The sequence below is a fragment of the Bombus vosnesenskii genome, unplaced genomic scaffold (assembly GCF_011952255.1).
Source record: "Bombus vosnesenskii isolate JDL3184/JDL3185 unplaced genomic scaffold, Bvos_JDL3184-5_v1.1 scf7180000013913, whole genome shotgun sequence".
In the NCBI taxonomy this organism is placed as follows: Eukaryota; Metazoa; Arthropoda; class Insecta; order Hymenoptera; family Apidae; genus Bombus; species Bombus vosnesenskii.
The window spans coordinates 461,823-488,838 of NW_022883279.1; the positions used below are offsets into that span (position 1 = coordinate 461,823).

Consider the following 27,016-nt stretch of genomic DNA (forward strand, 5'->3'; position numbering starts at 1 on the left):
TAAATGGATTGTGATATTTGTAATAAATGTAGATATTCGTAAAAAAAGACTTCTCTTTCTTTTTTAAATTTACACTGTATTCAATAGATAATCTACTAGCATGTGTCTAGTTTTAAAAGTATGTTAGGCTTTAGATGGCTTACGTCACGACATTCTCAAAGTGAAAATACGATAAATATAAGTACATACTTCTTACTTGTCAAATCGGTCTATAATGGCTGGAATTAAAGGTTATTCGGCATATATATTTAATTGCATAAATACATAAGCTTTTATCATAAAATTAAAAAATATGATATTGCCGATGGAAGTTTAATGAAAAAGCTGAATTAAAAATGATACGTCTAAACATAACCTTACTACTGTTATTGTCATTGCTGTCAAATTTTTATATGTAACTAACGCATGTTTATTAATTTATTTTATAAACATATATATATACATACTATTTTATTTTTATATAATACAAGTTTACTGTATTTCATTTTACTAACTATATTTTCTTATTATAATCATTTTTAAATATTCTAAACATTTTTGTGTGGTCAGATTTATTAATTAATATTTGTTTTGTATGTTAAACATTTATGAAACAGATGTAAGTCTTTTAAATGTTTACATACAAATTTTTAGAGGTATAAAATGTATTATTTCAAATTATAAATTATATTCATAAAATGAAGAAACCAAAAAGATTCATTAGTATAAATTATATAGGTTCTTTTGTTTTTCACATTTTATGTTTATATGTATATCTTGCACGAATTATTTTATAATTAGATCATTAATCATATTATTTCAAATCATAAAATATGATATAGTTTTTCATTGGACAAATTTGACAACTATGATAACTTATAAAAGTTACATATCTTTTTTATATATAATAATTTATATAAATTTCCCTTGGTTTGTTCCATGCTAATAATGGCCTTCACTATTAAACAGCGTAAGTATTTTAAAATATAATTTATACAAAATTTTTTAAGACGATTTATAACCAAAAATCCTTTTATAGATTAGTACTTTTGGCATTTGGTGGCTCTATTGGTATGACATTTGTTATACTAGGTTGTGCTTTACCTGTATATAAGTAAGTATTACTATTAATATATAATTATTTATTTTGTATTTAATGCTATTTATATAGTGCTTTAACACTACAAATATAAATTACAATATCAAAATGTGTATTAGATTTTATAATATATTGTTTTTAGAGTATGGTGGCCACTTTTTGTCATACTATTTTACATATTAGCACCAATTCCAACTATAATTGCACGTCGTTATACAAATGATTTTGACAATAATCCTAATCCATGTTTGGAGTTAGCAGTATTCATTACTACAGGTTTCGTTGTATCATCATTTGCTCTTCCTATTGTCTTAGCTCGGTCTCCAATCGATGAACCAGTGGTATAGTCATATATGCATATTTTTTAATCTGATTATTGTACTATTGTATTATATTATTATTATATTAGATTAGATAAAACAATTCACTGATATAAGTGATGTATATTTCCATTATGCATTTTCAGATACAATGGGGCGCTTGTTACTTGACTTTATCAGGTAATATTATTATATATCTAACTCTAGTCGGACTTTTTGCAACCTTTGATCAGGATGGTGTTGGATATAACACATGTTGAAATGGTGTACTTCATTGTACTTATTTATTAATTTTACATGGTAATATTTTGATTTATAATATATTACTTTTGGTACATTTTTTACACTTTGTAACATATAATTTGAATACTTTTAGGTTTTTGCAAGATAAAAAGAAGAATGCAAATCATATATTGCACTGACTGACAGTCATGTGTTGATTCTAAGTCATTGCAACATTTATAGTATATTACTTACATGATACATATATATATATATATATATAGATATATATATATAGATATTAATACTATAACAAAGAGTATTACAATAACCAATACTAAAGTTAATGATTTATTTTAATATTTTTATGCAGTATCCAAAATTTTAGATTTTAAAAAATAAAAATTTTTATAAATCTCTTTGGATAAAATTAAAAAACACAACTATGCTAAAACATGTAAAATTTAATATTTATATTTATTGAGTTTAAGTTCTTGAAAGCAATATTAATAAACAATTTTTTACATTACTTCATACTTCCTGTTATTTTTATTAATTAACAATTATAAATTAAGAATTTTAAAATAATCCAAGTATTATGTAATGTTTTGCAAATATTTTGTATATAATTGATACAGTAGATCTTATATAAAAATATATATAATTTTCGTAATTAATATTTAGAAAACTGCTAGAAAAAATATTATGTTAGGGGAAAATACTAATGACAATAATTACTTACTACTGTAAGTATTTACTACTGTACTAAGTATTTATTACTGTAGAGTTTAAAATGACAGAGAATGTACATATTTTATTAACATACATTGAATGCTTCAATTGACTTTATTAGGTAATATATAGTAATTATTAGGTAATATATAATACATTAATTTTTAGTGTTACATATAATAAATGTCTACATCAAATTTAATTAAATTTCTTTCTGATTATTTTAACTTTTATAAAAATATTTTTAAGCATTTAAGGTATATGGAAATAAAAGATATACAACAAAATATACAATATAATACAAAGCAAAAGACAAGCATTCATGTATATATTTTACAAAAAAAAGATACTCAAATCTCCAAAAATACACTATTGTAAAACTATACTACTATGAAAAATTAAGAAATGAGTTTTTAATCATTTTGATTACATTGATAGCTAATAATCAACAAAGTAACTACTAAAAGATATAAGCATATAGTACACACGAATTTTTTATTCAAAATTTCTATTCATCCTATTTATGTAATTATTCTGAAAAATTCTTTTGTGGGATAAAAGTATGGGTACAAAATATAAAAGAACGAATGGATACAATTGAAGACAAGAAATGATACACAAAAACATTTGAAACTTCAATCAGAAATCTTTTATCTTATTATATAAAATATTATTGTTGACTATGGTAATGTATTAAAACTTCTGCATGCGATTTAATGAAATCAGGCTGTGTTTTAGTCCAAATTTCCAAACTACGGAACATGCGATCGATTTCTTCCTTTGTTGTAATAGTCGATTCTTCTTCCTCACATTTTACAACGGACTCCAATATTTTGTCAGAAACAACATTTTCTTCGAAGTCTTGGGTTTCTTCGAGGTATTCGACTTCTTCTTTGATAATAATTTGAGTATTTTGCTTACCTAAAAGTCTCCTCCAAGAATGTACAATGTCGGTCACTATTATTTCGTCCCATGTTTCACTAATTAAATCAATGCATTCTTTTATATCGTAATTGGTATAGAACTTCTTTACTTCATTATCATGTTGACGTATTTGACGATAATGCAATTTCTCCCGAAATAATTTTTTAAAATTTGCAATTATACCCTCATCCATTATTTGAATGGTCGAAGGTGTATTAGATGGAAAAATTATTATTTTGAAATGAGAATCTTGGTGTTCTTTTTTAAGAGATATATCACATTTAAAATTTTCAACGAATAACAACACTTTCTCTATACAATGTTCCTGCTGTTGACGCTGCTTTACATTGGGTATAAAATGATTGGCATACCAATCAGTGAAAATTGTTTCGTCAATAAAACTACTATTTTGACTTCTATATACTATAGGTAACATATGTCTACTATGCTTTAAAGATTGTGGAATCACATATTTAGTAACAAACAATGGCGGTAATTTGTGCGTTCCCGTAGCATTGACACAAAATGCTATTATGATGTGATCTTTTTTTATTTTTTCATTTTGCGAAGATTCTTCTTCATTCGACGAGACTTCTTGTGGGAGAATTCTCCACATTAAGGTTGTTTCATATATATTATATATATTTTCTCTATTGATATTTTCCTCATTTAATATTTTTGTTAATGTTTCTGTTGTCAATTGTGCTATCTCATTTGCTGTTCCTTGGCAACCGAAACCGCTTATATTGTATCTTTTTTTAAAACGCCACAGCCAACCTCGACTAGCCGTAAAAGGTGTCGAACATCCAAATTGTTCATGCAATTCCATCGCTTTGGTTTGCAGCATGCTGTCGCGAAGGATATCTCCTTTCATTTGTCGTTCTAAAATCCATTCAAGTAATCGAACATTTGTATCTTCGTGTAAAGATGCACGAGTTCTTTTCATAAGCAAACGTCTTGGATTTTTTGAAATTTTTCGAAGTGATAAGATATTCCTTTTATATCGTTCTATAGTCCTTTTGTGAAGACCATACCGCGCAACAAGTTTACCAATTGTGACACCTTCTTCTAATTTCCGAATAATTTCTAAACGTGTTGCGACTGTAGTTTCTTCTTTTTGCATAGAAGTCGATGCTTTTTCAACGATTGGTTTGATTAACTCTTTATCATCTGTTTTGTGCTTATGAAACCCTTCATCTATTAATTTATCGTTAGATAATAATTTTCCTTTAAGTAGCGATGACATAATTACAAAATTGGTACCCTTTATTTATTATGAGATACGTTTTCTATCGATATAATATATGTAATCAGATTTAACAGAGATTCAAAATTATGACTCATTCATGCATAATTGTTGTACAATATATACATACATACATACATACATACATACATACATACATACATACATACATACATACATACATATATATACGTACGTATATATATATATATATATATATATATATACGTACGTATATGATTACTTTATATATTATTTATGTGATAGATTTTGTAATATGTATATCAATTGTAACTACAAAAAGGAAGAAAATACTATTTGTGCCCAGGCAGCAGAAGCATATAATTCTGTGTCAAGGTCTTCTTTTTTAATTATATTCTGAAAGTATTATTATGTGTCAAATACTCAAAACCACGATTATAAAACTGTGTCATAAATTTGGTGGTTCAACAGTCTTAACATTCTCATTACTTGTATAAACATACTCTTTATTATTTAATGATATCACAAAATAGTTGATTCATATATAATTTCAGATTGTAAATTGTAAACTAATTTTGTATTGCGAGTAATATAAAGTAGAATTTAAATAACGTTTCACTTTATTTCACTCACTTTTATTGTTACACTGGTACTTCTAAAGCAAATTGGAGGTAGATAACAGTGAGCAATTCTTGGAATATCTACTTCTATCATTGAAATGTCTGTGACAGCTAAGGGGGCACCACTTGCTATCGATTATATGTGAATAACCGTTTATTATTAGTTATGGTGGAGATATAAATTTTAATATCGAAATGTGACAATGGATTACAATAAAATTTACGTAGTAAAAAAATATGTTACATGAATTTATATGTTCTTATGATTAAAAATAGGATTATATTATAATTCTCAACATTTTAATTAAAAAAAAAAGAATATAATATAAGTGAACATATATACATATATGTATGAAAGTACGTACTTACATACATATGTATGATTTAATCATCAAAATCTAATATCTTGTTCCTGTTTAAACGGAGACTCGTGTTTATATACGTAGATGTGTAAAATGAAAATGAGAGTGTATAATCCGCGACGCGATTGACGGTACTATCTTTGAGTCAATAAACGACTGTTTATTATAAATACGTATAATATTATATGAACTACAATATGCTTGTGAGGTTATGGATGCTGACGATAATCCATGTGATTATAATGAGCTACAGTTGACTTAGTTAATTGATGCTAAACACAAATATAACAGATGTGGCAACAATGATTGATGTAAACATAACCTAGTTAGTATGGCATCCCTCAAATTTACAAAATATTTGTTTGTAGTAGTACAAACTTTTGTACAAAAACAGTACAAGAAAATGTAAGAAGGTTTAATGTTTTACATTACTTTTTTCATAAGTGTTATCTACAAATGTATCTTTTCTTAAATAGAAATGCATATTTCTATATATTGATTATTATTATATTGATTATTAGGAATATTCAGTGTACAAATTAAAAATAGTTTTAAAGTTATTTTATCTTTCATTTTGTCATGTGTAGCAAATAAAAGACAGGAAGAATATAAGCACAAGAATATTTGTATCGTATTAAAAACAAGTGTTGAAAATATTAAACATCCAGAATAAGGGACAAAAATTAATATTTTTAATATCTAAATTTGAATTATTATTGATTAGCATATACTATGTTTCAATTGATTAAATTTAATAAATATTGTTAACCTATCTATCTTTTATGCGTGAACTTTTCCCTTAAATATTTTGTAATTTTAATCTTTTAATTTTATCATGTTAAATAAATGATATCGTTGTATTTACAACTCTAAATATCTTTAAGTTTACCTTTGTTGGGGTTATTTTATATACAATAAAATTGTAGTATGCTTTTTTACTTAGACTAATTCAAATGGTATATAATTTTTTAATTTTATTTACCTATTTACTACATTTTATTTGCTTTTTATACCCTTTCCCCTAATAAGTATAAGGGACATCCATATCATTTACAAAATGCCTTACAGTATCTTTAAACTATGTTATCAGAGAAATTAGTTTCTATTACCTTGTTCTCCAGTTGCCTTATCAACTATCCTACCTCTAATTGGTTAAGATTTTACAGGCTTCGAGTGTTTCCAGGTTTTTTATTTCCTTTTACACTCCAGTACCTCATACTAATGGTGAATCTACACTTATTTTGCTTTTGTATCACATTTTATTTATTTATTCTAAAGTAATTTTGATACTCATTATGTATATAATGGTAGATTTAATGAGTATTAACTCTTTATGGTTACCATAGTTACCCTTCTATTTACAATTAAAATAACTTCTTCAAGATAGTGAACACATCTAACATATAATTGTTTAAATGAAGGTAATACATTCAAAAAACAATAATTATGTATTTTCTATTAAGATTTACATATGAGAAACAATATATAACCATAGATAAATGTCATAATTTTACTATAATTATGAATTATTTTTTTGTAATTTTACATTATCAAGACTGCAGTATATTATATATATATATATATATATATATATATATATATATAATTTTATTTATATGTATGTGGTATATTTAATATTTGTGCATAATTGAAAGTATATTTAGGATAAATTCTTGTATTTACTTTATGTTCATATTAGTGATAAAGTTTCCTAAAATTAAATTTTTAAAATGAAGTGATATTAATGAAATATTAAAATGTGATAATGAAATTTAGTATGAGATTGTAAATTTGCATTTACAAATTTGCATTTGTGTCATAGACAATTAAAAACTAAGGTTACATAATTTTTTATGGGTAGAATTACACTATACATTCAATTAACTATATGAACATGTTTACATTAATAACATATCATGCAAACAATTTTGGAACATAATTTAACTTCATAATTAAATAATAATAAACTAAACATAATTTCTTTATTTCTGGATAGAAGTTTACTAACTCATCAGCAGAATATATAAAAAAATATAAAAATGTGCAAAAAGAAACATCACCACAGTTTGTAAAGCCTTTATCAAATAATATGATTAGCTTGAAAGATTTAGCAGATGGTACATGGTTGTGGAAAACAATCCAAAAAGAGCATATTAAAACAAATAAAAGATGTAAGAATAAAATATTAAAAACAGGAAAGCAAGAAAACAAAATGTTAACAGAAGAAAAGGTAACATATTGTTAATTTTTATTAATATATAAATTAAATTGCAAAAGTCTACACACAAGAATATTTTAAACATAGTAGCAAGTACACATAATTTTATTTATTATGTCAATTGTAAGGTTTGAATTTCCGTCAATTGAAATTCTGTGTATGGGGTAGAGCATCTTTGCCACAACGTGTGTTCGTGTTTCATATGAAAGTGAATCAATAATTATCCGTAATGCAGCTTTAAATTTTATTTCAGCATAGACAACTTTTTCGATATACACAATCTTCTTATTTTCTATGAATATGAAAATACTTGTTCTGAACATTAAATCACGCATGTAATATCTTTCGTTTAATCTTGTAAATCCTTAAATTCAAGTTTGAGATATTGACTCATCCTCTATATAATTCCGATCTCGCACCTTCCGTCTATTACCTACATGATCTATTCAAAGTTCAAAAAGAGTTTAAGTAAACTGGAGGGTTCAAAAAGACATTAATTTTCGTGAAAATTCCATGGTATGATTATGCATTTAATGTTTAATCTACAATATTTTTTACAAGTTACCACAGTATCATTTAGGACACCAAATATAATTTTCTTCTTTAAGAGTTGTACAAGTAAATTGCGGTTATGTGTCGTTGGTAAAATTTGAGGTTTACAGTGCCAATCGAATTGTTCTGAGTTCGTGTAGAAAACTTTGCTGAGTCACAGCGACATTATCACTGATTTTTTATCTCAATAATTAGTAAAGAAAACCTTAAATTAATTTTTTGTTGTTCTTGGTTCTATGATAGGATACTTTTTTTAATAATCAACATGATTAGGCAAGGAGTTTTGAAAATACTGCATTTAATTAGTATTTAGTAATACTTAGTTAATATTATCAAATTAAATTTACAGATGTTTCAAATAACTGAAGCTGAAATCCCGAAATCATTAGAAGAGAAAATAGACGATATATTGAACGAAAGTAATAAGAAACCTGAGGAACTTATTAAGGGAAAGATTCATAGTAAACCAATATATTTTAAAAACTATTGTATGAGTGACAGCGATTTAAATTATTATGATAATACTCACCTTGAAGCAGCAAAAGAACGTATTTCTGATAGATTGCGGAAATTAGAAGAGTTGGTTTATACAATTTCTAATTACTATGTCCGTTTTCATACATAACAACAATTTTAGAAGAAAAATTTTTATTTGTAGTTTTGATGAACTAATAATGGAATTACAATTAGAAATTATTGATACTTATAAACAATTTCTTATAAAACCTTTGTGCCAGGAACATCCAATTTTAATCATACGGGCGCCTGTTCCGTGGCATCAATCTAAATTGATGGCAGGCCATTTTATGCATTATAATTTATTTATCGGAAATGAAATATTGAGAAATATTCAAAGTTTATATTTTACTAAGTAAGTATTGCAAACATAATATTTTATAATGTAATAATTTTGTATAAGACTTCGTAGATAATTGTAAAAATTAAAAGCGGTGACTATAATAAGTTTTTAATTCTATTGGAACATAGCAATCTTTGTTGGGTATTGAATATAAATGTTTACTATATTTCTAATACACTCTAATCGAAATATGTAGAAATATTTTTTATTGAAAATATATTTTATTTTAAATATTGACAAAATAATTTTCCTAAAAAATTCAGCAAATTGTTAATATAAATATATATATGTATAATCGGCAACGTAAATACATATGTGTCGAATATTTTTTACCACATTATGATATTTACAGTGTTATCATAATCGGTATGTCTCATTTAAACGATGTTACTCATTAATAGTAAAAGTGACACCCGTTCGACCTCATTTATCCATTTCTTCACTTTTCACTGCGACAAATTATTTAAAATTAATTTGATGGAGAATCAAACAAATCATACAAGGAATCATGCACTATCGTAGTTAAATTGGTTGAACAATTTTAAAAAATATTAAATTATTCCTGTAACTTCAACGAGTATCTAAATATGTATTATTGTTCGTGTAACTTTTTTCGATTTGAGCAGCCTAATTTTCTTACATTTAATTAAATTTTATTAAATCGTTATAAGGAGTGGCAAACAAAAGAAGTATGTTATTAGTTAATCTATGGTCAACAACAAAATTCTTGTCGAAATATAGGATGCAATACGTAACTGACGCCACGGTTTTCAAGATAATAACTTGACAAAATAACTTTTGATAATAACTTGACAAAAAAATGTTTTTAGTAAAAGTTAATTAGCTTTCAATCGACTATAAATGTCAATGTAATTAATTTTCATAAGATTATTTTTTTTAACAAAAAGTCAAGGTCATATTGATTTTTGTCGTTATTTCGAAAAATTATTTCAAGGTCATATTACGGTGGGTAGATGAATTCGTCATGCCATCAGGTACAACAGTATGAAATCAAAGATATGTAGTATCATTTAAAAAAATCAAGATAATCATACGTGCGTTTGAAAAGGATTTAATCTGTTGAAAATTTCTAAAGGATTTATTTTTGAAGCTGTATGCTTCAAGCTTAAAAATCAACGTGTATGAAAATGATTTATTTTTTCAGATATTATGACGTAACGATCGTTAAGCTTGAAGATTTAGGAACTATCCCCATTTCAGCAAATGAAATACAGCCTAAAATGAATTTATTATGTAACAAAGCTGTGGATCAACTTGTTAAGTATTGGCTGGCTGACGTTGCTGAATTTTTTTTAGAGAAGAAATACGCTTGGTCTCGTTTTATTGAGAAACATTATGATGCATCTATATCACTGATTGAAAAATATTTTAGAAGTGTAAATACTCTTTTATCTTTACAATTGCGAATGATGGTGATGAAAACGTTGAATAATATTAGAGATTTTTTTATGGAATACAGTAAAGGAAATTATTTTAAGGGTGATTTTGAGGATCTAATGTTTTACAAGTAAGTGATTTATTAATATAATAATATATTCATATTAGTTTTGATAATTTGTATACATAATGATCATTAAAGTTACATTTTAGAACTCCCTTTATAACAATAACAGTAGAGCCAGAACTTGGTACAATTAAATTAAATTGTAAACCGAGTATTTTAGAAGTACGTGCAATTATTTCAGAATGTTTTGATAAAGTTATTGAAGTTGGGACAGTGATTCCAAAAATTGAAACGATTTTATTTCCTGAATTGAAGAAGCAGGAGTTCTTATTCTCTGTATCACGATATGAAGAATCGGTAAAGGAAATGTTGTAATTTTTGATCTTTTTAATATTAAACATTTTAATCTTTATATAATTTTGTGTTTCATGTTTTTACTTTATATCCTTATTTCTTAAAATCTAGTTTTATACATATTGCTCTGTTTTATTAATTAATTTTGTATGTAATTGTTTTTAAGCCTGTCTATACAATTAATTCTATTTCAAATTTAATATCTGAAAGGTATTCATGCAAAAATAAATGAAATGATTTTTAAATCGAATAAGTAAGTAGAACTATTATTTATGGAATAATTAAATAGATATTACATATATCAAGCTGAAAGAAATTCACTCGGAAAATGTCTTAATATTAATTAATGCTAAAATTCTCTCGCGGGAAAGTGGCTGTATTCCATATGCTTTAATCAAATAATTGAATCATAACATTTATGCACAGTATTTTTCTTACATATTATACTACGTTATATGTACTTAAAGCAAGAATAGAAAGAAGAAAAATTAGACTAAGTGATAGCCCAAAAACCAGTCAGATATACCGCGAGATTAAGTGATAGCTCACTCAACATTTCTCTTTATTTCTAAATATACAGTATTTCCTGTTTAAGTGGCAGCGCTCAAATGTCTGAAAAAATATGAATGATACGAAAAAATGTTTTACACAAAAACATATATTTTATAGTATCGAGGGAGACATACTATACTGTTATCTATTTGATCTCGCGATGATCTTGAAATATTCTGTAAAGGTGACATTAAAATTTTTAAATCGATACTTTCATTTTTTAGTACATATCCTTGTAGTTGATATTCAGACGTTTTCAAAACACTACGAGCTTGTAGCGTTCTTTCGCACTATCCGCCACATATAAACTTTTGTATTCGGTAGAGCAATACGTTTTTATTCAAAACTTTTTCTTGACCCATTTAAAAAAGGAAACGATAAAAATATAATACGACGTTACCTAGGAATTTGCAGGGTGACAAGAAACTGTTTGTCGTGGCTTTTGGAGGTGATGCTGTATCTTCGGATCCGTGGAGAAATTGAATTGGAAAAATTGATCTTGGACACGATTTTCACAATCAAATTTTTAGTACTCATCACGAGGAACAAAAGTTTCAAAGGAACTATATCTAGGAACTGGGTCGCAAATAACCCTCTCTGTTAGAAAAAAATATTTGAAGTTTCATTAATCCTTAAACTGATTTTATTCGTATGTTAAAGTCAGATGTAACACAAAATAACAGATCTGTTCCAATTCGAAGGGATAACACTTCTTAATGTCATAACATATACTTAAGTAGTTAGGTAGGCACCTCGATAACAGCTCATAAGGAATTTAATACGCACAAACGTTTCAAGTGGGCTATCATTATCTCCCGTTCTGTATATTTTAACTGGTGTATTACTTGAGGCGACGTATAATCTCTATAAGAATTGAATTTTACGAAGAATTTTATTGCATTTCAAAATAATAAACCACTCGCTATTTCATGGTAGCTTTTGATATCGTATGATTAATTTCATATTTTACAAGCTCTATTCTCATTAGTTTTATCATTGTAACATGAAATAAATATTGTAGGTTTTAAGCATAATCACTGATGTACTAAATGTTGTCAGTGCTCATACGATGGGTCCACAAATTTATTTGAAATGTTACGAAGATTTTTTGTACATAATCGATGGCCAAGCTAAACGAAATTTAGACAACTTTTTTAAGATTGAACCCATGCCATATCTACATGAATTTGAACAAAAAATAAAAAGTTACGACCAACTTAGAGAAGAAATTTCAGTGTTTCGTAACAAGGTAAACGTATAAATGATAAATATTTCGCAATAATGTATCAATTTTATCTATATTTTTAATTTTAGATTCCTCTGAACTTGGTAGAAATTGATTGCACCATTTTAAATAACACTTTAAGGCAAATCCTTTATGATCTTCGCACAGTTATTTGTAATTTCTTTGCAAATGAGTTACGATCCAATAATCGAGATTTGTGCTCTAATTTTGATACAATAGCAGAAAATATTTCAAAAATGCCTGAAAAGACTCAAGATGTTGTTGAGTTGTACAATTACTTGTGCGAGAGTCGAGATTCGACCATGTTTAATTTGAAAAGAAAATTATTGCGTTCTGTAGAATTGATTTTATTCCTTTTTAATTATCAAGCACCAACGGATGATGACATTCACTTAAATACTCGCACCATCACATGGCCGAAAGAAATGGAAACCGTAATGGATCTAGCAAACACAAGATTAAATATGAGAAAAGAATATCTTGAGGAAGTATTGCGTATAAGAAGGGATAACTTTGAACAAAAAATACATAACATGAAATTGGCAATCGACCAATTTAAGAAGAAGGATCCACCTGTACTGACTATGGAGGAGATGGAAGATGCGGTATTGGAAATTGAACATCTTTCTAAAGGGATGGAAGAGATTAGGATAGAAGTTGAAGAGATCAATGAAGAAGAAGGACTTTTAGACATGGAATTGAGTCCATACTTATTAGTTCCCACGATGTCAACGGTTGTCAATGCACTCGATACTCTATGGCATACGGTATTAGATTTTCATAAGAATTATGATAGATGGTTCAATGGTCCATTTTCTGATCTCGATGCCGAAGAAATTAAAGATGAGACTGATAATATCTGGCGCACATTATATAGGCTGGCTCGTATTCTTGCCGACATTCCGGGTGCGCGAAAAATTACTGAAATGATTCGTGGAAAAGTAGAGAAGTTCAAACAATACATCCCACTTTTACAAATTATTTGTACTCCTGGATTACAGGACCGACATTGGAAGCAAATTAGCAAAGTAGTAAATGTGGATATAGTACCAACGCCCACAAGTAGTCTCTTTGACATGGTAGAACTGGGATTATTGGTTCATATAAGTAGACTTGAAGAAATATCGTCTGCTGCTATCAAAGAACACGCGCTCCAACAAAATTTACGAAGGATGAAGGAAGAATGGACAGATGTTAGGTTTCAATTCATACTATATCGTGAAACTGGTGTTCACATATTATCCGCTGTAGATGATATTCATCAATTATTGGACGATCATATTTTGAAAGCTCAAACGATGAGAAGTTCTCCCTTTATAAAAGCTTTCGAAGAGGAGATGCAGGCGTGGGAAAATAAATTACTGCAAATGCAGGATATCATTGATCAGTGGTTAATGTGTCAAGCAACTTGGATGTATCTGGAACCGATATTTAGCAGCGAAGATATAATGCGTCAAATGCCGACAGAAGCGAAGCATTTTAGAAGGATGGATAAAATTTGGCGTAAGATCATGGCATACGCTGTCGAACATAGTCGTGTACTTGATGCTACAGGTATGCTAAATATATTGCAAGAATTAACGTTATGTAACTCATTATTGGAAGAAATACAGAAAGGTTTAAACGAATATCTAGAGAAGAAACGTTTGTTCTTCCCAAGGTTTTTCTTTCTGTCAAATGACGAACTCTTAGAAATACTCTCTGAAACTAAGGATCCACAGAGAGTACAGCCCCACTTGAAGAAGTGTTTTGAAGGTATTAGTAAATTGCGATTTACTAAAGATGAAGAAATTATTGGAATGTTATCGGATGAAGAAGAGTATGTTCCATTAAGTGGAAAGATTTATCCAGCGGATGCAAAAGGCATGGTTGAGAAATGGTTGTGTCAAGTAGAAGAACTTATGAGAGCTTCCCTTCGAGACATTGCCGAGGAAAGTATTATCGCATATTTCGATACTGTTAGAGAAGAATGGATATTTTCTTGGCCTGGTCAAATTGTTATTTGTTGCAGTCAAATACATTGGACTAGCGAAGTTTGCGAATCATTCGAAGATCATTCTACGAGAGATTATTTACAGACATGTAATCATCAAATAGAAAAAACGGTCACTTTAGTGAGAGGTAGATTGGAACCGGGCGCGAGAATAACAATAAATGCTTTGATTGTGATAGATGTTCATGCTCGAGATGTAGTACGACTGCTCATTGACAAACAAGTGACTAACATTATGGATTTTGATTGGATATCACAACTGAGATATTATTGGTTGGACAATAGTATTTTGGTCACAATAATTACGACCTCTGTAGCATATGCTTTCGAGTATCTTGGGAATACTCCAAGACTTGTAATAACACCATTAACTGATCGATGCTACAGAACTTTAATGAGTGCATTAAAATTAAATCTTGGTGGTTCACCCGAAGGCCCCGCAGGAACTGGTAAAACAGAAACAGCAAAAGATCTTGCAAAAGCTGTCGCTAAACAATGCGTCGTTTTCAATTGTTCGGATGGACTTGATTTTCAAGCAATGGGTAAATTTTTTAAAGGGCTTGCACAATCTGGAGCATGGGCCTGTTTTGATGAATTTAACAGAATAGATCTAGAAGTTCTCTCGGTGATTGCTCAGCAAATTTTAACCATTCAGATGGCTATAAGTTTACAATTGGAGAAATTTATGTTTGAGGGTACAGAGATTAAATTAAATCCCACTTACTATGTTATCATAACAATGAATCCTGGTTATGCTGGACGTCAAGAACTTCCTGATAATTTAAAAGTTCTTTTCCGTACAGTAGCAATGATGGTACCAGATTACGCTATGATAGGAGAAATTACTTTATATTCTTTCGGTTTCATAGACGCCAAGAATCTTGCAGAGAAGATAGTTCATACGTATAAATTATGTTCTGAACAATTAAGTTCACAAAATCATTATGATTATGGCATGCGAGCTGTAAAAACCGTGCTTACTGCTGCTGGAAATTTGAAGTTGAAATATCCCATGCAAAATGAATCTGTGTTAATTCTTCAAGCGATCATTGACGTCAATCTTCCGAAATTTTTGGCTCAAGATATTCCTCTATTTAATGGGATATACACAGATCTTTTCCCTGATACCAGTTTACCAGAACCTTATCGCGAGGAATTAATAGAGTTAGTTAGAAATGTTTTGAAGAAACGAAATCTTCAAGCCACGCCTTGGTACATGGAAAAAATAATCCAAATTTACGAGATGTTGTTGGTACGTCATGGTTTGATGATCGTAGGTCGTACATTAAGCGGAAAAACCCAAGCGTATCAGGTTTTGGCCGAAGCTTTGGGCGAGTTAGCTGGTAAAAGACGCGCTACTATGAGAGAATTTTCAACGATTTATAAGATTATTAATCCAAAAGCTATTACTTTGGATCAGTTATATGGTAGTTTTGATCCAGTATCGCACGAATGGAGCGATGGTGTCTTGGCAAACATTTTCAGGGAATTTGCACAAGCTATATCGCCCGAACGGAAGTGGATAGTTTTCGATGGACCTGTTGATGCTATATGGATTGAAAGTATGAATACGGTGCTTGATGATAATAAGAAACTCTGCCTGATGTCTGGAGAAATTATACAAATGTCACATAAAATGAATATGATGTTTGAACCAGCTGATTTGGAACATGCTTCACCAGCTACTGTCAGTAGATGTGGCATGATTTATATGGAACCATCTCAACTTGGTTGGAATGCATTATTTGACTCATACAAAACATACCTTAAAAATAAGTTACTTATCGAACAATATGAGTTAATTATTGAATTGATCGAATGGTTGACAGAGCCAATTCTGTATTTTGTACAGTATTATTGCAAAACATTTGTGGAAGCGTCAGATCTTCATATGTTCTTAGTAAGTAGAAATATATTTCTAATATATTTACAATAATTGTATGGTAGATGCGTTCTTAACCTCTTCTCAGATAATAGATATACATACAGGATTGTAACATTATATATATGTAATATATTTGTCGGAGATGAAAGGACATCGAAGCCTCCCCCTGGAACTTCTGGATAATCCCCTAACATTGTAATCTAGAGTCTACTATAGCTGTAATTAAACAATCGTAGTTATTCAATCCGATTGTAATTGTTCGAAATTAGTGATAGTGAGCTTTGGCTCGAGGCGACAGTTTGTCGCCCAACGTAGCCGCGGTCAACGGGACGGGCGCTTCGTCTAACAAAGGTGTGGAGTGATAGTATGACCCTCATTAAAGGAAATACCCATAGAGGTACTTTTTTTTTATTTATTTATTAAAATTACAATCAATTCTCGCGTTGAGAATAATAGAGGTACCTAACAGTAAAACATTCCAACGGTTCCTTCGGACAACGAATACCAGATGTTGAGGCACTTACATAGCACAAGTTCAGTTAGCCCGAGGACCCGTTATAAAACCTGGGTTTTTTTGGTAATTAAGATCTTTCAAACGGACAGGCAGTCTTTGTCCCAAATTGACCAATTGACAGCGACGTCAATTTCTCTTACTTTCGGGACGAGGGCTATACTCGACGAATCCGAGGATCTCGTGTCCTTAGATGTGGGGTGTGTTCCATCATAGTTTTCCTCGGTTCCAACTTCGTCCTCTGGCGGCATTCAGATATCGTATGTTCGTAAGAACCGCAGTGGCGGCACTTGATCCGGAGGGCGGGTGACCTGCTTCGTTTATTTCCGGAGCCCGATGATGGCCTCCGTGATGGGGACGTCCGCCTTTCCTCGTAGAAGAAAGGCTTCCTTTCTCTTTGGAATTGTTTCACCGACTTGATATCACTCGTGAGTGCTAGTCGTTTAAAACGTTCGTCGCGCGAGCCCAGCAGATAGAGAACGGTGGCGGTGATTATCTCTTCCCTTGTTGAATGTCGCCACTTCGAAGCCAGGAGGGAGACAAGACGGTTTCCGTACGCCCCTGGTGTTTCGTTCTCCCGCTGTAGTTCCTCGGATACCTTGATTAGCGATGAAGCTGCTGTTTCGTGACCACCGAAGTGCGCGACGAATTGTTCCTTAAAAGCTGGCCATGTGAGCTCTTCGCCATCTATTATTTGCGTAAGCCAATACGCTGCCGAACCCTCTAGGGCGCGCGTCAAAGCAGAATATAGCGCGCTGTTTTTTCAGGGGGTTGTCTTTTATAAGCAGATCAACGGCTGAGCACCAGACGGCTGCATCTGCGTCCCGGGTTTCGGGGTTAAAGCGCGGTAACGATATCCCTTCTTCTTTGCTAGCGACCGGATTATTTCACGCACGATGCTCTTACGCTCCCGCGTCGACAACTTGCGTTCGTATCCCACTTCTGATGTTGAGTCACGATCCGAGTCCGGGCTCGAGTCGCTATCACGGTGAGGTCTTGGGATAGGTGTTTCCTCACTGAAGCTATCCATCTTCTTACAGCACGGAAGTGATTTTTATTGACACAAATAAAGAGGTCACAAAGTTGACGCAAACCCATGGCGGTCACACACTCGCGACACTAGTGACAATGGTCTCAGGTTCGATAACGAATCCACGGTCAACGAGATGATAGATATACTCGCGCACACAAGCGGACTCAAACGTGTAATGCTCCCAGGTCGTAGACCGCTACTCTCTTCGTCGGTGAGATCGCAAGAAAGAATGAATTTTCGTCCCAATGATGCCACGGAGGAAAACTATGATGGGGTGTGTCTACGGACACGAGATCCTCGGATTCGAGTATAGCCCTCATCCCGAAAGTAAGGGAAATTGACGTCGCTGTCAATTGGTCACTTTGGGACAAAGACTGCCTGTCCGTTTGAAAGATCTTAATTACCAAAAAAACCCAGGTTTTATAACGGGTCCTCGGGCTAACTGAACTTGTGCTGTGCGAGGGCCCCAACATCTGGTATTCATTGTCCGAAGGAATCGTTGGAATGTTTTACTGTCAGATACCTCTATGGGTATTTCTCTTAATGAGAGTCATACTATCGCTCTATACCTTTGTTAGACGAAGCGCCCGTCCCGTTGACCGCGGCTACGTTGGGCGACAGACTATCACCTCGAGCCAAAGCTCACCATCACTAGTCTCGAACGATTACAATCGGATTAGCTAATTACAGCTATAGTAGACTCTAGATTACAATGTTAGGGGATTATCCGGAAGTTCCAGGGGGAGGCTTCGATGCCCTATCATCTCCGACATATTTATAATATGTAAGATCTCAACGATTGATATAATGTCTGAAAATAGCAAAAAAGTTATACTGTTCTACAATTTAAGCGAATTTCACATGTTCCGTTGTGCGTTATAGAAGTTATTTATTATATTGATTGAATACTTTATCTTTTTCAAACATGCTTCTTTTTTTGTTGAAATTCCATCTTTAATTATTCTTATAATGAATCTCCAATCTGTTATTATATTAATAGCATTAAAACACTAAGAGTATAAAATTGGTAAAAATTAGACTAGACTTTATAGATCTTAAAATTCAGATCTGGATTTAATATATATTATTATAACTATTTATTTTAGTCTTTTACAAAACTTTTCACTGCAATGCTGGATGGAGAAACACAAGTTAGCACAGTTTGGCTTCAATGTGTTTTATTATTTAGTATGATTTGGGGAATGTGTTCAACACTAACGAGCGATAGCAGGAAGGCTTTTGACGTTTATTTAAGAAAATTATCACTTGGAAATGTCGAAGAATATCCGAAACCAAAAGCTTTTAAATTGACGAAACAGCAGCTTTTTCCTGATAAGGGAACCGTTTACGATTGGATATACGATAAAAGAAATAATGGATCTTGGATACCGTGGATGGACACAACGTTACAAGTATATTTTAATAAGCATTATTTCAATTCTTCTTTCCTTTTTGCAATACTACGTTACATTTATAAAATGTCTCAAGCATAATACAGATAGTCTTTCTGTGTTTCGTAATGATTGAATTGAAGTATAAATGGATTATTTTCCCAAAATAATTACAAAATATTAACGTAGTCTAATAACTATTTTTAACATTAGAAGGTCTTGATATAGAAATCTTGTCATATTCATGAAGCAGTTTATTAATTTCAAAAATATTACAATTGTTTAATATGAATAATTACTCTTCTTTTAATAATAGTTATGATCTTATTACTTATTATTATTTCATTTAATCTACTAAATTTGTGTGGTCTTTTGTCGCATTACAATAGTTCATAATTCGATTACCAAATGTTATAAAAATATTTACTATAAACGTAGAGAATAATTTTTCTTGGTGCTTAAAATAAAAATGATACTATTATTCTAAATATATAATCCACAATAACGTTCCAAATGAATACTTTGTAAATTTCTATTTCTTTCTGAATAGATTTTACCGTAAGAGGCAAATTTAATGTCAATTTATGTGTCTAATTCATCTTTTTTTGTATCTTAGGCGTCTTTGTTACCCGATGTAAAATCAAATGGATTGATTATACCAACAACTGAAGTAGTAATTCAGTATTTCTTTATCAGAAATCTTCTACATAGAGCAATACCTATTTTATTTGTTGGGCCAACTGGTACCGGCAAATCAGTTATTGTATTAGATTATTTGCAGTTTCTACCTAGACAAAAATATATAGAGAATATTGTAAACTTCAGTGCTCGTACCACTGCTGCTCAAACCCAAGAGATAGTGATGTCTAAGTTAGATCGTAGAAGGAAAGGTGTATATGGCCCACAAATGGGAAAGAAATGCGTACTATTCGTTGACGATCTAAGTATGCCGCAGGTAGAACAATACGGAGCTCAACCGCCAATTGAACTCATCCGTCAATGGGTGGATCATGGGCACTGGTTCGATTTAAAAGATACGACAATGTTATACTTAGTGGATATGTTTCTAATTTGTGCTATGTTGCCACCCGGAGGTGGTTCCAACATGGTCACACCCAGATTAACTCGGCACATGCATATAATTGGTATCGACTTTTTTGAAGAGGTGACAATGACCAAAATCTTCTCCTCGATTCTTGATTCGCACTTTGCAAAGGGATTTGTATCAGAAATTTCAAGATTAGGAAAAATGATTGTAAATGCAACGATGGATATATTTCTCAACGCGATCAAAACCTTTCTACCTACTCCAGCAAAAAGTCATTATACATTTAATTTGCGTGATTTCAGCCGGGTTATTAAGGGTATACTTTTGATACCAGCCTCTAAAATGAAGGACCCTGATAAACTAATTAGACTATGGGTTCACGAAGTGTATAGAGTTTTCCATGATAGACTGGTGGATGATAACGATCGAGAAACATTGTTTGAAATGGTTCAGTATACTTGTTACGATCAGTTACGACAACCGCTGGGAAAAGTACTTAACAGACTATTACAAGAAGGAGAAACAATAACAAGTTCTCACATGCGTGACCTCTTCTTTGGTAATTATATAGAACCCGATGCTGAACCGAAAATATATGATGAAGTGATAGATCTTGAAGATTTACAACAAAAAATGGACTATTATTTAACAGAGTACAATATGCTTTCTAAGACACCTATGTCGTTAGTTTTATTCAGATATGCTATTGAACACGTTTCTCGCACTTCACGAATATTGCAACAAGAAAGTGGAAATGCTCTTCTAATAGGAATAGGTGGATCGGGTAGAAGTTCGTGCGCTAAATTGGCAACTAACATGTGCGAATATATTCTGTATCAGATTGAAATTACTACGACTTACGAATTTTCGGAATGGCGAGAAGATCTAAAAAAGTTGTTATTACGTGTCGGATGTGATGGAAAATCTACTACCTTTATTTTTGGCGATCATCAAATAAAGGATGAATCTTTCGTCGAAGATATAAATATGGTTTTAAACACTGCCGATGTACCAAATTTATACGATACTGAAGAAAAGGCTGAAATCTTAGATAAAATGACGAATATAATGCATAGCATTGGTGGGAGAAAAGTTGAAATTACTCCTATGATTCTTTACAACTTATTCCTCGAGAGGATAATAAAAAACCTTCACTGGATTTTAACAATGTCTCCAATAGGAGATAAGTTTAGAAATCGCTTGCGAATGTTCCCCTCACTGATAAACTGCTGTACTATTGATTGGTATACAGTTTGGCCTGAAGATGCCCTAGAAAAGGTAGCACGAGTATCATTGCAAAATGTTAACATCAGCATGGATTTACGAGAAAAATGTGTTTATATGTCTAAAAAGTTCCATATAAGTATCGCATTGGCTAGTGAAGATTATTATAAGACACAAGGTAGAAGATACTACATAACACCGACGAGTTTCTTAGAACTTATTAAATCGTTTTGCAGGCTGTATGATCAAAAAATCAAAGAAATTACCGAGCAACAAATGCGGTACGAAATGGGATTGGAAAGGTTGGATTTCGCAGCAGAACAAATAGCGGTTATGAAACAGGAACTTCAAGCCTTGCAACCTAAATTACTGGCACAATCCGAGTTGAGCAATAAGCTTATGGTTAGAATAGAGCAGGATACTATCAACATTGAAGCAAGAAAGGAGATTGTAGGTGCAGAAGAAGCTTTAGCAAACGAAGCTGCAGCTGCTGCACAGGCTATAAAAGATGATTGCGAAAGCGATTTAGCCGAAGCTACACCTGCATTAGAAGCTGCTTTAACTGCGCTGGATACCTTGAAACCTGCCGACATTAGTATTGTGCGATCAATGAAAAGTCCACCAGCGGGCGTAAGATTAGTAATGGAAGCTATTTGCGTTTTAAAAGGAATCAAACCTGAAAAAGTTCAAGATCCAGCAACTGGTCGAGTTGTGGAAGATTACTGGCCAGCTTCTATAAGGATATTGGGCGATATGAGATTTCTCGAGAGTTTGAAAAACTTTGATAAAGACAACATACCACCGGCATACATGAAAATAATTCGTGAAAAATTTATAAATGACAGAGGTTTTCAACCGGAAGCTATTAAAAAGGTTTCCACGGCATGTGAAGGTCTTTGCAAGTGGGTACGAGCGATTGAAGTTTATGATCGAGTGATTAAAGTCGTTGCACCAAAACAAGCAATGCTGGCAGAAGCTGAAGCCGCCCTTGCCAAACAAATGGAGGCTTTAAACGCTAAGAGAGCCCTTCTTCAGGAAGTTACTCAGAAGTTACAGTCGCTCAATGACGAATTTGCCGAGTGCATGAGAGAGAAGAAGAAGCTCGAAGATCAAATTGATTACTGCAAGAAAAAATTAGATAGAGCTGAAAAATTGTTAAGTGGTTTAAGCGGAGAGAAAAATAGATGGCAAGAAACAGCTACGATATTAGGTGCAAGCCTTAATAATGTTATTGGCGACGTTTTATTGTCTTCAGGAGTAGTCGCATATTTTGGAGCCTTCACAATAGAGTACAGAAATAAATTAATCGCAGAATGGCACAAATCTTGTGTAGAAACAGCAATTCCATGTGGAAGAAAGTTTAATTTGATTGATATTTTAGGTAAACAAGTAGAAATTAGAGCATGGATCATTTTTGGTTTACCGGCAGATAACTTTTCTGTGGAAAATGGAATAATTGTAAAAAACGCTGATCGATGGCCACTTATGATCGACCCGCAAAATCAAGCAAACAAATGGATAAAAAATATGGAGAAAGAAAATAATTTATCAGTTATTAAACTTTCTGATCCAAATTATGTGAAAATAGTGGACACTTGTATACAGCTTGGCACACCTGTTTTGTTGGAAAATATTTTAGAAGAAATAGACGCGATATTAGAACCTGTGCTTCTTAAAAATATTTACAAAGAACGTGGTATCTTATATATGAAGTTTGGTGAAAACATAATTGAATATAATTCTGATTTTCGATTTTATATTACGACGCGTTTAAGGAATCCACATTATTTACCAGAGGTAGTTGTGAAAGTAACATTGTTAAATTTTATGATTACACCTCAAGGACTTCAGGATCAGTTACTAGGTATAGTCGTTGCTAAGGAATTACCCGTACTGGAAGAACGCAAGAATCAGTTGATTATAGAAGGTGCAAAGAATAAAAAGATATTGGAGGAAATAGAGGATAAAATTTTAGAAGTTTTATCCGCTTCGGAGGGCAATATTTTGGAGGATGAAACAGCAATTACGATATTGTCAACTTCGAAAACACTGGCAGAAGACATCGAAGCCAAGCAAGAGGTAGCTGCTAAAACAGCGATAGAAATTGATAATGCTCGTAATGAATATAAACCTGTTTCGAGGCACGGGTCTGTTCTGTTCTTCTGTATTTCCGAATTGGCAAACATTGATCCTATGTACCAGTATTCTTTACCGTGGTTCATTCATCTCTATGAAATGTCAATAGCAAACAGTGAAAAGAGCGAAAATCTAAATAATCGAATAAAAAATTTAAATACATATTTCACAGCTAGCATTTATAGAAACGTGTGTCGTTCTTTATTTGAAAAGGATAAATTGATATTCTCTTTTGTTCTGTGTGGTGGTCTTTTACGTGCTGATAAAAAGATAGATGAAGAACTTTGGACATTTTTATTGGCAGGTGACGTAGCTCTAGATAATCCTTACCCTAATCCTGGCTCTCCTTGGTTAACTGATAAATCTTGGAATGAAATAGTTAGAGCTACAAATTTACCTGAACTTGAAAAGCTACAACAATCCTTTGAAACACAAACGTTATATTGGAAGGCTTATTATGACTCATCTAATCCTCAGGAGGAATCTTTTCCATATCCATTTCAAAATGAGGGAGAAAATTTAAAGAAGCTAATTATACTTAAATGTATAAGACCAGATAAAATTGTGGCTGCTGTGCGAATGTTTGTTATATATAACATGGGACAGTCTTTTGTAGAACCACCGCCATTTGATCTTCAAGCATGTTATAGCGATTCTAGTAACGTAACTCCTCTTGTTTTTATTCTTTCTCCTGGATCTGATCCAATGGCAGGTTTAATTAGATTTTCAGAAGATTATGGAGTACCAAAAGAGAATTTGATGTCTATATCATTGGGACAAGGTCAAGGTCCAATAGCAGTGAACATGATAAATAGAGGAATAAAAAGAGGAGAGTGGGTAGTACTTCAAAATTGCCATTTGGCAGTGTCTTGGATGAAAGAATTGGACAGAATTTGCGATGAAATTATTATACCAGAAAATACGCATCCCAAATTTCGATTATGGTTAACCAGCTATCCATCGAAGGATTTTCCAATCTCTATTTTACAAAATGGAGTTAAAATGACTAATGAACCACCAAAAGGATTGAAGAATAATCTACTGAGGAGTTATTTGAATGATCCCATATCAGACACAAAGTTCTTTAACAGCTGTAATAAAATAAGTGAATGGAGGAGCCTCCTTTTTTCTCTATGCTTCTTTCATGCTGTTGTTCAAGAAAGACGTAATTTTGGCCCATTAGGCTGGAATATACCATATGAATTTAATGAATCAGATCTCCGCATTAGTATGTTACAACTACAGGTAAGATTATGTAAAGCAAATCCCTACTCTTTATGCATAATAGAACATTTTTCATTCAAAAGAGTAAAATTCATATGTTGAAATTCTGCTCCGTTTGGAACAGAAACAAATATATTACGTATTATCTTAAATAAATTCGCTTGTTATGGTTAAAAATGAAATAATCTTGTTATGATCAACAAATTATTGTAAAACGTCTAAATCTTTTAGTTGTGAAGAACAAACACTTGCGAGATTCATTATTGTTATAATAGATCAATTTGCATTTTACAATTCGAAGATTAAATTAGTATTGTATAATAACTGTAAATGCCTCGAAAAATTGCAATCTTTATGCATTTTTTATTCATATTTATATTTATATTTATATATTTTTATTTATATTAATTCACAGTATGTTTTTAACAATAATCGATAAAGTAGTTTTTCCACTCGTCACTATGAAATACTGTATTAAATGTTAAATGTGTATATTATTATATTTTGTGGTATTACCATACAAGCTGATATTGATATGGTGGTACAACTGAAAATAGTTCAATTATATGAAGAAATAAGTCCAAAATGTAAAGTGATACTTTTTCGCGTAGCATTTCATTCTCGAATAAATCGACGTTGAATATACGCCAAGTACGCGTACATTTACCTACGCACGATCTCACTTACTCCTATCTCTAATGGATATTACTTCAAAGTTTTTATCGTTTTTGCATTCGAACATTTGATACAAAATTTTGTACAAAAAAGTATTACTGACTTCGAAATGTACTAAAATTTAATTAAAAAAGTAATTTCTATTTTATTTATATTTTATTTAGACACATATTCAATAAGGGTTAGAATTACTTACTTACTTGCTAAACATAGCATATTACTGTAGTATCGTGGAAATTAAGATATACATTTTTTCCCGATTACTTACGATTTATTAATAATGAATTGAATATACAGGTATTAATTGGACAGAAAACGATGTTTGTTTAACTGAAATTAAATACTCGTATCTATCTCAAATAACTTTACAGTTATTTGGCAACTCTCGTCACAACGAATCTAACACTCTCTCTCTCTCTCTCTCTCTCTCTCGCAACACACTCACTTTTCGACTCGCATACTCTGACCTCTCGGTCATCCCTCCTTGAAACACGAAACCATCGTTCTGTTCTAACGTTGTTTGTTGTTTTTCTCATATCTTTGTAAGAACTAGATGACTTTAATCACATAGGCGCTCTTAAATGTAAACGAACCACAGAAGGACGACGTACACGGTTTTTTCTATTTTCAACCGATCTCTAATTCAAATTACTTTACAATATTACATTACATATATTCGTGAACATAGTTCGCTGTGGAGTGCCGAAGCGTGCAGACGTGTCTCTAGTGCCCAGCGTAGTTCGAAAACAACACGTGTCGCCCAACCGTCGAAAGAGAACACAGCTAAGTGCCCCTTACCCCCTAGGGAGAAGAAAATCCCACGCACCTAACCCCAACACGAATACTAGCCTCACAGCCTCACGACTAGTTGTTCATTCCGAATTAACTAGCTCGATGATGGCCCAGCAACCGCGACCAGGCTCTCCGGAGCAGATTCGCAGCTACCCCGAGCTACCCCCCCCCCCCGTGGCAGAAGTGTAGCAGAACTCTCCGCACTAACGACGCTAACACTACAAAGAAGAGGAAAATAGAACCAGCAACGCAAATAAACACACACAACAGGTTCGCCGTATTGGAATCCTCAAACGACGCCATGGAAATCGTAGAACCGCCATCAAACCAACACTCACAGAGAATCCCCCCTCCCCCACCAATTTTTGTGGA

General features: G+C 31.7%; 3 protein-coding genes across 5 annotated transcripts in view; 2 read left to right on the forward strand and 1 right to left on the reverse strand.

The window, feature by feature from the left end:
- The first annotated feature begins 97 nt into the window (after positions 1-97).
- LOC117239281 (leptin receptor overlapping transcript-like 1) lies at positions 98-1,807 on the forward strand. 3 transcript variants are annotated; one of them, XM_033504756.1, is made up of 5 exons: positions 98-230; positions 1,019-1,093; positions 1,221-1,419; positions 1,545-1,698; positions 1,775-1,807. In XM_033504756.1, the coding sequence occupies exons 2-4, from the start codon at positions 1,053-1,055 to the stop codon at positions 1,656-1,658; spliced, it is 354 nt and encodes a 117-aa protein (XP_033360647.1). In that variant the 5' UTR covers positions 98-230; positions 1,019-1,052; the 3' UTR covers positions 1,659-1,698; positions 1,775-1,807. The 3 variants fall into 3 exon arrangements, with proteins under 3 accessions (XP_033360647.1, XP_033360646.1, XP_033360648.1); XM_033504755.1 differs by having other exon boundaries at positions 109-394; XM_033504757.1 differs by lacking the exon at positions 98-230 and adding an exon at positions 859-949.
- Positions 1,808-3,022: 1,215 nt separating this feature from the next.
- On the reverse strand, positions 3,023-4,522 carry LOC117239271 (tigger transposable element-derived protein 2-like). Its single transcript, XM_033504724.1, has one exon. The coding sequence runs from the start codon at positions 4,520-4,522 to the stop codon at positions 3,023-3,025; it is 1,500 nt and encodes a 499-aa protein (XP_033360615.1).
- A 2,049-nt stretch (positions 4,523-6,571) lies between these two features.
- LOC117239272 (dynein heavy chain 3, axonemal) overlaps positions 6,572-27,016 on the forward strand; it is a gene marked incomplete at its 3' end in the record, with an annotated part of 31,051 nt that continues 10,606 nt past the window's right edge. The window contains exons 1-10 of the mRNA XM_033504725.1: positions 6,572-6,907; positions 7,483-7,716; positions 8,606-8,835; positions 8,915-9,127; positions 10,281-10,643; positions 10,727-10,937; positions 12,508-12,735; positions 12,801-16,625; positions 19,261-19,566; positions 20,162-25,198. Coding sequence (XP_033360616.1) covers positions 6,902-6,907; positions 7,483-7,716; positions 8,606-8,835; positions 8,915-9,127; positions 10,281-10,643; positions 10,727-10,937; positions 12,508-12,735; positions 12,801-16,625; positions 19,261-19,566; positions 20,162-25,198 — 10,653 coding nt within the window. The remainder of the gene's footprint in view (positions 6,908-7,482; positions 7,717-8,605; positions 8,836-8,914; positions 9,128-10,280; positions 10,644-10,726; positions 10,938-12,507; positions 12,736-12,800; positions 16,626-19,260; positions 19,567-20,161; positions 25,199-27,016) is intronic.

Bases quoted from the DNA above. Each gene is read 5' to 3' on its own strand.
- LOC117239281 (XM_033504755.1), top strand. From the start codon at position 336: ATGATACGTCTAAACATAACCTTACTACTGTTATTGTCATTGCTGTCA. The intron at 1,094-1,220 runs GTAAGTATTACT...TATTGTTTTTAG, and splicing joins TGTGCTTTACCTGTATATAA to AGTATGGTGGCCACTTTTTG. The intron at 1,420-1,544 runs GTATAGTCATAT...ATGCATTTTCAG, and splicing joins CTCCAATCGATGAACCAGTG to ATACAATGGGGCGCTTGTTA.
- LOC117239271 (XM_033504724.1), bottom strand. From the start codon at position 4,522: ATGTCATCGCTACTTAAAGGAAAATTATTATCTAACGATAAATTAATA.